This window comes from Cherax quadricarinatus, chromosome 37, assembly GCF_038502225.1.
Source record: "Cherax quadricarinatus isolate ZL_2023a chromosome 37, ASM3850222v1, whole genome shotgun sequence".
Lineage (NCBI taxonomy): Eukaryota > Metazoa > Arthropoda > Malacostraca > Decapoda > Parastacidae > Cherax > Cherax quadricarinatus.
The window spans coordinates 1,515,015-1,530,600 of record NC_091328.1 but is presented as its reverse complement, the minus strand read 5'-3'; the positions used below and the strand labels follow the sequence as shown (position 1 = coordinate 1,530,600).

Below are 15,586 nucleotides of genomic sequence, written 5' to 3'. Positions count from 1 at the left end.
TGTTTGCATGAGAAGTGTTGGTTTTCGTGTTGTTGTTTGTTGTGATTGTCTCAAATTTATAAGTTCCAAAAAGCATAATTGCTATTACCAAAATATTACTCTTTTAACACTGATATCTCCCCACCAAGATAATTGATGCAGAGAAAAGCTGCCTCTGCATCATTCCTTACTACCACTGTCTTGCCAGACAAAAATATAGTTTTACTTACCTAGATATTGTTAATGAAGGAGTGAACCGTGCAACTAACCCGAGTAACTTTATTGTAGAAGCTGTCATCCAGTGGCTTTATCAATACAATACATGGACAGAATGTGAAGAATGTATAACTAGTACATATGCAAAAGTTGAGGGTACTCAGTCTAGAGACTATGGTGTTCTTCACTAACTCCAGGAAGCTGAGGGACTGATTGCACTCATCTTTATATATAGTACATTGTATTAATATTGATAAAACCACTAAATGGCAAAACGTTGACAAATAAAGATTCCCAGATGTTACATCTATTCTTCATCTGTGTGTACACCATTCATGTACAGATTTCATTAATATAACACTTTGTTTCTCCTGGAGATCTTTTGCTTTTGAAGCTTTTCTTCTTGATGTCTCTCTATCTTTATCAGAAATCCTTCAACAGCATCACATTCCATTTTTTCATCATCATGTTTTGGCTCAAATGTTGGTAAACCTTCTGCATCCTCACAATTTCTGAACAGTTTTTGGAAGAGACTTTCAGAGCCTTGTGATACATTTAGAATATCTTCTTTAGAACTGCCTTTATTTTCCTCCAGCATCAGAGCCATACAATCACTGCATCCCTCTGTACTGCATTTTGGGTATTATACTTACCAGAATGTCATTCTTATTTTCTGCCATCTCTTTGTCTTCTTAAGAAATTTCCTTTAGATAATTATTTTTTCTGGGTGTCTCTGAAGTGCTTTGTAATTTGTTCCTCCTAGATTCTTGATTTTCAAGAACTTTCCATTCTTCTTACGTCTTTTATCGATGTTCCCATCTTCAGTATGTCTTTCTTTAGTTTTGTTGCTATATTCTGCAGCTGGAGACATAATTCTTCTGGCAAATCTTCATTCACTGTGAAACCAGGAATCCTGCTTAGTAGTGAGGTTATCAGGTGATGAAGTTGTAGCATTTATACTAAGTCCTTCTGTTTCTTCTTGATGGAGAACTGAACTCTTCTTTATTTGGTATCACTGCTCTGTGACATGGTTAAAAGTTAAATTAGATCTATATATCCTTCAAGAATTATAATGTCATCATTTTAAATATACATTTTATTGAAGAATGACAGCACAGCTAAAACCTTATAATGCCACCCCAAATATTGCTCATCTTTCACAGGAAAATCTACAAAAAATTAAGAATGAGGATGTATTTTCATGCTTAGTAATACTAAAACCCCCTGAAATACTGAAGGAAAAAAAATTACTCAACATCACACACCTCTAATCCTATAGCATTGATGTGTCATTAAAAAAAAGTATCTTTTACCAGTGGTTTATCTTCTTTCATCATTGATGGCCAAAGAAAAATTAATGAACCAATTTCTGGCTTTACATTTAATAAGGTTGATGATGTAAAGCTTGCTGGGTTTCAAGTGGCCATCTGTGCTTCAACCTTGCGCTATCAAACAGTATGAGAAACTTACCTCAGTTTTTGTTCCCTACCAAGCTTTTCTCTAAGGGCCACATTTTCAAGTCTGATATTTCTTGTATTCGCCTCTCTAAAAATCTAGCTAGATCATTCCAGTCACGGACACTTTACATTTATGAGCGAACAGTTCTCCACTGTAAATTTTAAAGAAAGTTAGATAATATACAGCATGCAATTTTAGTAAAATGAGTGATTTACCAAAAAAAAAAAAAAAAGGAAAAGTTGAATTACAAAATAATGTGCCTGTACAAAAGTGTCTTCAGATGATGTTGATTCTTGAGGATGTTGTGAACTTCCTCACAGACCTCATGGTATGCTAACTTGCCCAGAAGGTCTTTAATAATCCTCAAAAACAGGGGTTAAGTGGGAGCAGAAGTGTGGGGTGGCACAAGCACCTACCTATATAAATGAGATGATCTCTTGTATATCTCCCACAGGATATTAAAGACAAGTGCTAAGAATAGAAACCTTAGTAGACTACGCTCACTACTCAAATTCTCATACCTGAGACACAGTATTATATATCCAGGAGGAAGTGCTAAACCCATAGGGATCATACAGCACCTGGGAATGGGAGGATCAGGAAGTGGTGGGTAGTTCAATTTACCCCTATGAACAAAGCCATTCCACCAGCATCAAGGTTTCTTGGAATTGTTACCTCTGGCACAAGATTGCATAAACCATTTAAACAAGTGTCATCATCAGTACTTCTCATTGCACCATGAAAGAATGGTAACAAGAACTGTTTACTGCTCCTTTTAGGCACGAGTATTATTATTTTTTTTTCAACAGTCATCTCCCAGCGTATTGTTATTTATTATTCAAGGGAAGTGAAAAGAATCCTTTCATAAGCAATGCACATGTCGTGAAGCGACTAAAATGCCGGAAGCACAAGGCTAATAATTCCTTTTTTTTTCCCAAAAGCTCAAATATGATTGATGATTGTTAAGCAAATAAAAAAGTATTTTACACAAACATGTATTAACTATGTTGAAGTCAAGTTACAGAAATTTTGTTTCTTTTCTGACTACAGACCTTCCATTTCAATCTAAATATCTTTTATGACTCATGACTACAAAAAAAAATAGTGATATAGAAATAACTTGCGGTATCTCTCAGGATAGCTTAATAATAGTATGTCTCTTCAATACTCACTTCATTGTAATTACTACACCAAATTCTGTTCAACAACTCACACAACACAGTAGTTTATGTTGTGGCACACTTTTGCCAAAATGTCAAAGTAAACAATATCCCTTAAAACCTCTATGTTTTGATGGCCACTAATAGAAACTTTCACTTATACAGCCTATTACAATTTGGTACTTACATTTGTAAAATAAAATAAAGCAGGCAAAGATTCATCAAAATGCTAAAACTTGCAGAGAAGGGCTATAGGCCAAATCTGTGAAGAAGACAAACTTGAGATGCTTCTTCAATAAAATCCTTTACAGACAGGTGCCAAACACGAAACGTGTCAGTGGCTCTGACTTAAATCACGAAGGAAGTACTGACATTCTGGTTCAGACTACCTAGGAACAGTAAATAAATTTTAACTTTGGTGAATCATGAACATACAGAGCAAATATTTGTGACTAAGAAAATTATTACTTTGCATTGCCTTTACTTAGTGAGTCAGAGTTTTGTGTGTTGGTGACTCAGATCAAAACAAAGCACAACAGTCTGGCTGATCAAACATGCTTTCCTAAATTTCACTAACTTTTGTTAGAAAATGCATCTTGCACTTTTGGAAAATACTAAACTGAAGGTGTGGGCCCTTGAATATCAGGAACTCTATCTTATTCTATTTGCATGCAGAATTTTCAGAGAATTGATGCTAGTAATGTGTTAAAAACAAAATGAAAAGAAAAACACTTTCTACATCATTCCACATTTTCACCATCATTCACATAATCACTGCTTTGCAGGGGTGCTCAGATGTAGTTCAGATGTCCTCAAACAGTAAATACCCCCAAACCCCTCCTTTAAAGTGCAGGGTGCACTTCCCATCTCAGGACTCAATCAGGCTAACTGGTTTCCTTGAATCCTCACAAATATTACCCTGCTCCTGCCTCCAACTTAGCTCGTCAAGTCCCAAACCATTTGTCTCATTCACTCTTATCTAACGTATTTCACCTTATGCCTGCTGTATTATGGATAATATGTACACAAATGATGTGGCTTACCCACTTTTGAAAATGATTTTTGCTCTGTTTTGCTGGTCGTTTTCCAGTGTTGGCTGCATCATGGATGTGTGTTGGAACAAGCAGCAACCTGCTGTTGTTGTGCAGAGGTAGGAACAGGCAACATGATAGAGGATGAAACTTGTTGATGATGTGCCGGAGCCTGAAGGCATAATGGGTGGCAACCTGTTGCTGCTGGAGGTTTCCAGACAACATGAAGGGTTGGTAGCTTGCTGCTGTTGCATGAGCCTGACAGCATGATGGGCGTTGTGCCTTGTTGCTGCGAGGTGATGATCAGCTATGAGGGCATCTGCCGCCAACTGAACAGGTGGGCGAAGTATTCCTCTAGGTATTATTCTACATCGTTCCACACCTTGCTGGGGCTGCCTCTCCATTGCTTGCGGACAAGGAGAAGCGTGTGGCACTGGATCCTGGAGCCTGTGGCTGAAGCATCTGATTCCAGCCATGTTAGCGCAGGTTCTGCTCCTCCTCCTCCTCCCACATAGCCGCAGTATTATTGCTCATGACAGACAGCTTGACCCAGATCCTGTCACAAGTACAGAAGTTTTTAAAAAGGATTACTAACTAAGACTGGATTTAGAAAAGGTATATATTAGAGCCTGGGTAGTAGGTTGGTAGACAGCAACTGCCGCCAGGCACTGCAGTCCTACCAAGTGAGTGTAAAGCAAAGCCTGTGATTGTCTTACATGATGGTAGGATTGCTGGTGTCGCTTTTTCTGTTTCATGAACATGCAAGATTTCAGGTATGTCTTGCTACTTCTGTACACTTAGGTCACACTACACATACATATACAAAAGCACATATAAACACACCCTCTGAGTTTTCTTCTATTTTCTTTCTAAAGTTCTTATTCTTGTTTATTTCCTCTTATATCCATGGGAAGTGAGACAGAATTCTTCCTCCATCAAGCCATCGTGTTGTAAATGACTAAATGCCGGGAGCAAGGGGCTGTGTTATAACTTCTCTGTATATATTTTAAATATAAAAGGAGAAACTTTGGATTTTTCCTTTTGGGCCACTTGCCTCGGTGGGATCGACGTGTGTTGAAAGAAGAAGAATATGACAGAGTGAGTAGGGAAACGTGTGGCGAGATGTTGCAAAGTATGGAATAGTTGGTGAAGTTACTAAATGCTGTAAGGGGTTTTATGAGGGATAGCAGTGAGGCTCAGGTTGGGGTATGTGAGCGAGAGAGAGACTACTTCCCCTGGTAAAAATGAGTCTTAGACAAGGATGTGTAATGTCACCATGGTTTGTTTAATATATTTATAGATGGGGTTGTAAAGAAGTAAATGCTAGGGTATTGGAGAGAGGTGGGATTAAATTATAGAGGAATTAAATACAAAATGGGAAGTGACACAGTTACTTTCTGCTAGTGATACTGTGCTTATGGGAGATTCTAAAGAAAAAATGCAAAGGTTAGTGGACGAATTTGGGAGTGTATGTAAGGCGAAAGTTGAAAGTGAACATAGAAAAGAGTAAGGTATTGAGGTATCAAGTAGTTTAGATAAAAGAAAAACTGGATATCAAATTGGGAGGAGTATGGAAGAAGTAGATGTTTTCCAGATATTTGGGAGTTGACATGTCAGTGGATGGATTTATGAGTAAGGGTTAATCACAAAATTGATGAAGAAAAGGTGAGTGGTGCATTGAGGTATATATGGAGGCAAAAAATGTTATCTATGGAGGCAAAGAGGGAATGTATGAAAACAAGTAGTACCAACACTCTTATATGGGTGACAAGCTTAGGTTGTAAATGCTGCAGCGAGGCGGTTGGAGAGCAGTGGAGATGTCTGTCTAAGGGCAATGTGTAGTGTAAATATTATGCAGAAAATTCGAATTAATGAAATTAAGAGAAGGTGAGAGTTAATAAAAGTATATTAGTCAGAGAGGGCTGAGAGAGGTTGTTGAGGTGGTTTTGGTCATTTAGAGAATGGATCAAAGTAGAATGACATGGAAGAGCGTATAAATCTGTATTAGGAAGGGAAAAGCGGGGTAGGGAGTGGGCTCGAAAGGTTTGGAGAGAAGTAGGGAGGTGTTGTGGGCGAGGGTTTGGACTTCCAGCAGCGTGCATGAGTGTGTTAGATAGGTGAATGGAGACAAATGGTATTTGGGGCCTACAACGAGCTGTTGGAGTGTGAGCAGGGTAATATTTAGTGAAGGATTCAGGAAAACTGGTTATTTTATATAACCGGACATGAGTCCCTGGAAGCAGAGTACAATCTCCTGCATAAGAAAGAGGTTCGGGATATTAGTTTGGAGGACCATGTTGTATTTATCTGTATATGTACTTCTAAACTGTTTTATTCTGAGCACCTCTACCAAAAAGCAGTGATTGTTGTGAGTGGTGAAAGTGTTGAATGATGATGAAATTATTTTCTTTTTGGATTTTCTTTCTTTTTAGGGTAGCACTGCCTCGGTGGGAGACAATGACTTGTTAAAAAAAAAAAAAAATTAAAGCTTTTAAAAACAAATGCATTAATGAATGTTTTTCATGAGCTGAGCTGAATTCAATATAAATTAACTATAAGACATGACATATTAAATTATTACTTAATGACAGAAGTGAGGGAAAAATATCACGTGTGATGAAATAATTCTAATTCAGCAATAATAATCACAGTAGCTATACTAGCACACAAGATGAATCATGAAAAAATAAACTATATTTATTACATACAAAAATCAAGATAAAAATTAGTAAAATTAGTCAATTGAGTAAAAAGGCCAAATTGGCAGGAGGCTGTAAATATTGAATATTAAGCAAGATGAAAATTGGAAACAGGTTAACTAGAGTTGAGTTCTGGGTGAGGAAAGGCTGGTGCCTACACTGAAAAAGGAGTAGGGATATTTACACAATAGAAGGATAATGCTGTTTGTGGTGTCAGCACTTTTGGAAAGATGGGGACTGAGTGATACTTTTTGAATGTGTTTATCTTCTTGGGGTTATCCTGCTTTGGCGAGAATGGTCACTGCGTGAAGGAACAAAAAAATTGAAGCGGGAAGCTGTGAAGAATTTCAGGGTCAATGTTACAAATACAGTGGTTGCATAGCGATCACTCCGAGATGGAGCCAATTATGTAAGTGTATTTGTAAAGATGCGTTTGTGCGTGTATGTTTGAGGGTCTGAAATGGACTAATCTGCTAGTATTCCTTATAGGGAACAAATTCAGTCAGTGCTGGCACCTGAGCATTACTTCTGAATTGAAAAATATGTCGTTAACCGGGGTCCACTGCCAATTATCAGGCAAGAGACAAGTTGAAAGGAAAAGATGTAGAGTTTGGAGAAGTAAACATGTTAGTTGATGAATAACTAGTAGGATTATTGTAGATTATGCGACAGACAGTTGATAGCTACTTCTTTCTGAGAGTAGGGACCGAAAACTGATACAAGGCTTTATGGTGAACAATGTTTGCATTCTTCAGAAGATACCTCCATACCTGGGATGATGAAAAATTTCAATGATTCAGCAGTAAGATAATCAAAGTTATAGTGGTTAAGAAGCATTATAAAGGTGTGAACAACCACATAAATTTAATAACTTTGTACAGATAACCATTGTGAACCAGCAAGCATCCAAATTGGGTGACTCAAGAGATAAAAAGTGATGAAGTATTAGTATGACAATATGTACAAACATCACCTTCAAACAAAAAGAAAATAGGTTTTTAAATGAGAAAGGGTTAGTTTAAGAAACACTGGATACCTATGTTACTGTAGATAGATTAGATTAAGGAGTTAGGAAATGGTGTTCGTAAAGTAGCATAAAGTTCATAGACATTACAGAAGAGAATTAGGATCATAGATTGAACCATTAATAATACTAGGATAAACTCTTGAAGTGATGACAGAAGGGTCATTACATCAGGAGATAAAGAGTATGCCAAGTGACTTAGAAATATATGTCACTGCTAAACTTATTGCCCCATTATAAATTAACTCACACCTAACCTGTGGTCTGCATGTTACTCATCACTGTAGATTGAAGATTCAGCAATTCTTGCAGCAGCTTCAAGTAAAAGCTACTGACATCCATAACATTTTTGCTTCTTGCCTCCTCCTGTGGCTTATTTGAGAAAAATATTTCTTTCTCAACACTACTGTACTATTTAATTATTGTTCATACTAAGATATGAACATAAACTTTTATCGACATAAATTATACACTGTACAAACATAATGCTCTATCAGCGATACAGCGCCATAATTTTGAGATAAAATAATTTAGGACTTTCATTATTATTATTACTTTTATAATTATTATTATTATTTTTATTATTATTGTTGTTACTTTTATTATTATGCTAAAACAGTAAACCCAAATGAGTTATACAGCACTAAGTTGCTAAAATTTAACAAATTAAAAAGAGACTCACACTTTACAACCTGGTGAGTGGTGAGCTAGGGAGTGTGAGAAGGAGGTATGTCAGGTCGAAAGACCCAACCGTGTAGTTTTTCATAAAGATATAACTACGATCCTATTCTTTCACCTTCATTTTCGAGTCTTGAATGGAGGGTCATAGACAATAGCTCTCATATGACCTGGGAGGACCCATTTATTTATGCCAACATTTTCTTTGATCTCTCTGTAACAATTCTAGAAAAAATGCAAGTATCAGGATGCTAGTTGCTAAGAATACATAGTAAAATATACTGTAATATGTAATGCCTTGCTTAGAGTGCACGCAGCATTCACCATGTTCATTCAACAGCTGTTATGCAAGATGATCCTACTTCCCAAAATAAAACTCACTATCCACAATGTTTTCTCTTAAGAACACAGGAGAAGCACAATATCATGACTGGAACAATACTGGGCACCAACCTGCACCAGAGGAGAAAGAAACTTTTATGATGATGTTTGGTCTGATCTGGGCCCAAAGCATGTTTGACCCTGATGGTCCAAAATCGAACTGAAATGTCATCATAGTTTCTTTCTCTAGTAACTGAGTTATTTGTGCAACATTTTCTCTTATGGCTTGTTAACAACATTTAATATGTGTGTGAAACCCTAAATATAGTGAGAAAGAATAGAAATGCCAACCTTCTGAAGGTGGTGGTTTGTGTTGCATCTGCTGCATCAGGTTGAAATTTTTATCATGTGCACTGCTCAGTGTTGCAGTTGTTACATCAAGGTTGAGGTACATCATGCACTTTATTCAGTGTTGGCTGTTGCATCAGGATTGATGCACATGTGCACTGCTCAGTGTTACAGTTGTTACATCAAGGTTGAGGGTACATCATATTGCACTGCTAAATTGCTCAAGCAATCTAATCACACCCATCTAATGTTTTCTCTTATCACAATTCAAACTCTAAATCCGTTAAAAAAAGACTCTAAATGCAATAGTAATAAATTCATGCACTAACACCATATATGCATATTTAGGGTTCAAGTGTTGTGACAGAATGTATTTACTATAGAAAATTCCTTCTGTATAGAACATTAATCTTATTACACAGTATTTTTGTTTTGTCTCAGCCTAGGATTATCCAAGTGTAGTAGCACTTTTAAGTAGTGGCTGTTAAAACCTTAATAAAGAATAAGTAAATAATTTTCCATATTATATTCTGCAACTCTTAATAAATAAATTTATTACCAACACAATACTTACAGGACATAGGAACTGCAGCTCCAGACTGGATAATATTAACAGTGGGAGGTGGCATATGGGGTACATTCTGGATGAAGAGGCAAAGACATTTTTACACACTGCAGGCATGGTACCATCCACCACCTGGGAGACAGTGTCGATTGCGAGTGGAAGGTTAAGTTGAAAGCGCATCTCACTGGACAGCCTGAAAAGGATAATTAATAATATGTTTGCTTGTTTTTTTTTAATACTGTAACATACTATTACTCTTTTCTCTGGATACCTGTACCTTATCAATATAACACAACACCCTAATATGTATTGGTAATTGGTAAATGATTTCACTACATCTTGAATAAATACTCTTTTGATCAGCTTCAAGCATTCAACAACCCGGTGTATTTCACTGAATTTTTAGCCAATAGTTCAAGAATGCCAAAATTTGTCATTGGCATTTACTTACAATAAGGTCCTCTATCATTTTATCATGAGATGAAAAGAATAGGATAGCAGATGAACAAGGAGGCTTTAGGAAAGGTAGGGGGTGTGTGGACCAGGTGTTTACAGTGAAACATATAAGTGAACAGTATTTAGATAAGGCTAAAGAGGTCTTTGTGGCATTTATGGATTTGGAAAAGGCATTGTGACAGGGTGGATAGAGGGCAATGTGGCAGATGTTGCAAGTGTGTAATTCCAGCAGGTAGGTTACTGAAAGCAGTGAAGAGTTTTTCTTGAGATAGTGAGGCTCAAGTTGAAGTATGTAGGAAGGAAATTTTCCCAGTAAAAGAAGTAGGCCTTAGACAGGATGTGTGGTATCCACAGTGGTTGTTTATATATTTATAGATGGGTTGTAAGAGAAAGTAAATCGAGGTCTTGTAGGCGTGGAGTTAAGATAAGAATCACACACACAAAGTAGGAGTTGTCCCCCAGCTGCTCTTTTGCTGATGACACTGTGCTCTTGGGAGGTCTGAAAGTTACCAGAGATTGGTGGATGAATTTGGTAGGGTGTGCAAAAGAAGAAAAATTAAAGGTGAATACAGGAAGGAGTAAGGTTATGAGGATAACAAAAGGTGGAGTGATGAAAGATTGAATATCAGATTGGAGGAGAAGTATGGAGGTGGCATTATTCAGATATTTGAGGAGTGGAGCGTGTCAATGGATGGGTCTATGAAAGATGAGGTGAATCATAAATTGATGAGGAAAAAGAGTGATGGTGCACTTAGGAGTCTGTGGAGACAAGAACTTTACCAGCCCAGGCAAGAGAATGTGTGAGTATAGTTTTACCATGCTCTTATATGGGTGTGAAGCGTGAGTGATGAATGTTGCGAGGGAGAAGGCTGGAGGCAGTGGAAGATGTCATATTATCTGAGGGCAATGTGTGGTGAATATAATGCAGAGAATTCGTAGTTTGGAAGTTAGGGAGGAGGTGCGGGATTGCAAAACTTGTTGTCCAGAGGGCTGAAGGGTTGTTGAGGTGGTTAGGACATGTAGAATGGGCGAGAACAGGGAATGACTTCAGAGTGTATCAGTCTGTAGTGGAAGGAAAGGCGGAGGGAAGTCGGCCTAGGAAGAGGTTGGAAGGGAGAGAGAGTGGAGGTTTTGTCCAATGCTGAGGGGCTTGGACACCAGCAGGCATGCGTGAGCGTGTTTGTGAGGTGAATGGAGTCAAATGGTTTTTAATACTTGACGTGCTGTTGGAGTGTGAGCAAAGTAACATTTATAGAGGATTCAGAAACGGCAGGCGGACTTGAGTCTGGAGATGGGGAGTACAGTGCCTGCACTCTGAAGGATGAGTGTTAATGTTGCAGTTTAAAAACTGTAGTGTAAAAACTGCACCCTTCCTGGCTGAACAGTGATGGAGTGAATGATGGTGAAAAGTTTTTTCTTTCGGAGCCACCTACCTTGAGTGAGAATGACGATTGTGATAATAAAAATAATAAAAAAAAAGATGGAAAGAAAAAATACACTGTACAAGTTTCACAGTAGAATAATCAGGCCCTGGGATCCTGAAGTGTAGAATGGAGTCAAAAAGATTTAAAAGCAGTTACGCTCTACTTGTAAAACCTCAGCATGCCAAAAAAATGGTGAGTTTTCATTTAATATTCTTTTCTTTAATGTGCTGTGACCAGTCTTTCTGTACAGCAAGACTGTCACGGCTCCAGTCTGTGCAAGTTTAAGAACTTAACCCACTGCATTGACCAGACTCCTAAAAGTGTATTGCTCAGTATCACGTTTAAAAAAAAAAAAAAAAATTAACTACGAAATTGTAGAGAATCTTCGTTAGATAAATGACACCAAATGCATGAAATCTAGCGCGGAAAACTTACGAATTACTAGGGCACAAAGTTAGCAGTCTGGCGCAATTAAAGCATCAGCAATTTCCGCACTTTAGTCCTATTTTCAACCAAGTCCATGGTTCCAATTCAATGCGTTTGAGTTCAGCCACTAATATGCCTTCTGTTCTAATAACTGAGCACAAGAAAACTACCATACGTTAACTACTACAACTACCTGCAAAGAGTGAAAAGAAGTCAGTAATTTGGCCTCTACCCTTATTACACCTGCCTTACATTTTGTAATTCATCACACAAAAACAGCTTTAATCTACAAAATTATACCAAAAAACTGTAATACAAGCAAAAAAAATCCTAACCACCTCAAAATCACTATTTTTAAACCAAACACCTTGAATTGAGTTTTGCTCTTCTCATCCTTACACTGCAAGGCAGGTTTTTTCCTGTGTCTCTACACAGGCCCATTCTCATATCTAGGCCAAAGATTTAGTACTCACAGTTATTTAGTGAGCTCTGCTCATGACATGGAACTACACAAGGACCCCTGGCCTTAGTGACCAGAAGAACTACACAAGGACCCTGGACTTAATGATGAAAAAAGAGACTTCCCCAAAGGGACCCTGGTCTTAATGACAGAGCCACAAGGGACCCTGGTCTTAATGACAAAAAGAACACACAAGGGACCCTGGACTTAATGATGAAGAAACTACACAAGGACCCTGGCCTTAATGACTCAAGAACTACACAAGGGACCCCTGGCCCTTAATGATAAAGACTTCACAAGGGACCTGGTCTTAATGACAAAGAACTACACAAGGGACCCTGGTCTTAATGACAAAGAACTACACAGGGACCTGGCCTTGTGACAGAGAGAACTACTGGGACCTGGTCTTGTGATGAAGAACTACACAAGGACCTGAGTGTATGACAAAGAACTACACCAAGGGACCCTGGTCTTAATGACAGAACTACACAAAGGGACCTAGTCTTAATGACAAAAGAACTACAAGGGACCCTGGTCAACAATGACAAAAAGAACTACACAAAGGACCCTGGTCTTAATGACAAGAACTACACAAGGGACCACTGGTCTTAATGACAAAGAGAACTACAAGGACCACAGATGTAATGACAAACACAAGGACCCACCAGTATTAATATTAAAAAACACAAAGGACCTGAGTCTTAATGAAAGAACTACACAAGGGACCTGGTCTTAATATTAAAGAACTACAAGGGACCTGGCCATAATGACAAAGAACTACACAGGACTATTACATAATGACAAAAAGAACTACACAAAGGGACCCTGGACTTAATGACAAAAAGAACTACACAAGGGACCCTGGCCATAATGACAAAAGAACTACAAGGGACCTGGCCATAATGACAAAAAGAACTACAAGACCACAGCCCATAATGATAAAAAGAACTACACAAGGGACCTGGCCATAATGACAAGAACTACACAGGTGACAGCCACTGAAAAGTTTATGTACAAAATATTAAATACACACAAGAAATAAAAAAAAAAAAGCATGCATCACTACAAAATAGCTACCAATCTATACCTTCATCTAAAACACCAACTCAAACAGATGCCATAGTAACCCTACAAACTTATTTAAACTGTTGTATCCTGCATGCCTCTGTGAACAGTGATTATTGTGAATAAGTGATAAAACATTTCTTTTTGGGTGACCATGCCTTGGTAGAGAAACTAGAATGTTAAAAAAATAAATAAAACACACATTGGTGTCAATATTTTATAGGAGGACTATAGGTTCATTGCATATCTTTAGAGTATACAATATTGGCTTTTGAGCTGCTTGGATCAGCCTTGGGAGGAGCAGGTAGGGTGGTCGTTGACTAGTACTACTACTCTCAGATTTGGTGTGCTTGCTGAGTTATCACTGTGGAAAGGGATTACAAGGCCTTGATCAGTATAATAATAACACAGAATCAGTTTCCTAATTTCAGACACCTATAGGCATCATAAATGATAATTAGTCATAGTTCTGTCAGATTTCAACATATATCTCAATTCTCAAATAATAAATTAATGCTAAAATCTTTTCTTATCTATGGGAAGTGGAACAAATTCTTCCTCCATCGCTATACGTCTCATATAAACCTTCTAAATAATTAAGATAGACTAGTAACCTCTTTTAAATTTAAAAAAGATAAACTTTCATTTTTCTTTTTGGACACCTGCCTCAGTGGACCTTGGCTGGTTTGTTCAAAGATCTTTCTTGATAATATAATTCCTGGCCCATTCTTGAGCCATTGTGCTCTTTCACTGTCCAGACCCCCCAAAATTAATACTGATGTCCAGTGTCCACATTTAAAAAAATCCAAAATGGTAGAAGTCTTCTAGAAGGTAATGACACCAAAAAGTACAAAATTTGATGAAACTTGCGTAGTATGCAGGTGCAAAGTTGGCAATCTGGGGTGCTGGGGTATGAATCAGTAATTATATGTCCTCTGTTCTATCAATTGGCCACAAAAACCACCCATTCACCTATTAAGAACTATTCAACAGAGAGTAAAGATGTCAGTAATTTGGCCAATTTTTACATTAAATTAAAAAATCCAATCTAAAATGGTCAAAATAAACAATATAGACATTCCTAGTATTAAAACAACATTTCCTGTTCATTTATCATATTTCCAGGTCTCTCTATATTACATGTACCTTCCATTTGAATTCATTTTGTTTTATTATATTATTAACACACTGGCGATTCCACAGGAGCAGGGTGGCCAAAAAGAAAAACACCACCACATCATTCACTCCATCACTGTCTTGCCAGAAGAGTGCTTTACTACATTTTTAAACTGCAACATGTACCCCTCCTTCAGAGTGCAGGCACTGTACTTCCATCTCTCCAGAACTCAAGTGCGACCTGCTGGTTCCTAGATCACCTTGGATTAATTACAAATAATCCAAGATTTTGCCTCACTATTTCTCAGGATAATAAAATATAACCGAATAATTGGTCATGGCTGGTGTCCAATATAATTGAATCAGACCTACTAAAATCCCCATAAAACAGTCTGAGCTTTACCTGTATGTGTGTGCATGCTTGTGCACATGTGAATAATATGTGTACATACATAACAATTTACAAACGAGCAAGCAGTATCTCACAAGTCCAGAATACGATTTGAACTAAACACAGTACTTTCACACACAGCCCAGACTCAATAAGCATATTTCCCCCACATACCTTAGAGAGCACCGTCTGATGCTCTGGGGTATAGGAAAACTAATACAAAATAATACATTTCTGTACACTGTACATCAAACTTAAGTTTTCTACAAATTAAAAACCAAACTTTTACCAAGATTCCAGCTTTTATTGACTGAAGGATTTGTATGGAGCTAGCAATGTGACAGAACTACTAGTTGCCTGGTGTTCTAACATGATGACTTCACTGTCACTGGGTCTGAGGATAAAGTTTTTTTAACATACCAGGCTGAGCTCCACACTCTGCTTTAAACTCAATGATTCTAGATTATACAGAAAAAGAACATTTTATCAGAATAAAAAATGTGGTGCAATTTTCTAATAAAAAATATATATACGTAAGGTTCTAGTAACTAACTTTCAATTACATACCTGTAGTACAAGTCAGTTAAAAACCCTGTAAGCAACCTCAGAGAGTACCTGATGAGTCTGCAACTGTATCTCAGTTACATTTCTTTTTGACTGCTGAATTTTCCATCTAATGAATTATATCCACAAAAATGCCTGCGCCATCACTTCTGTTCGGACTAAAAACACTGATAATACATCAACCGTGCACTGTCAAAGAAAAGGG

At 37.5% G+C, this 15,586-nt stretch overlaps 1 protein-coding gene across 1 annotated transcript in view; it reads right to left on the bottom strand.

Moving 5' to 3' along the window:
- Positions 1-15,586, bottom strand: part of LOC128702010 (myb-like protein X) — a 53,646-nt gene that overhangs the window by 15,282 nt on the left and 22,778 nt on the right. The window contains 6 exon segments of the mRNA XM_070091707.1: positions 555-738; positions 3,935-4,133; positions 8,444-8,470; positions 9,489-9,501; positions 9,503-9,546; positions 9,548-9,672. Of these exon segments, the coding sequence (XP_069947808.1) occupies positions 555-738; positions 3,935-4,133; positions 8,444-8,470; positions 9,489-9,501; positions 9,503-9,546; positions 9,548-9,672 (592 nt within the window).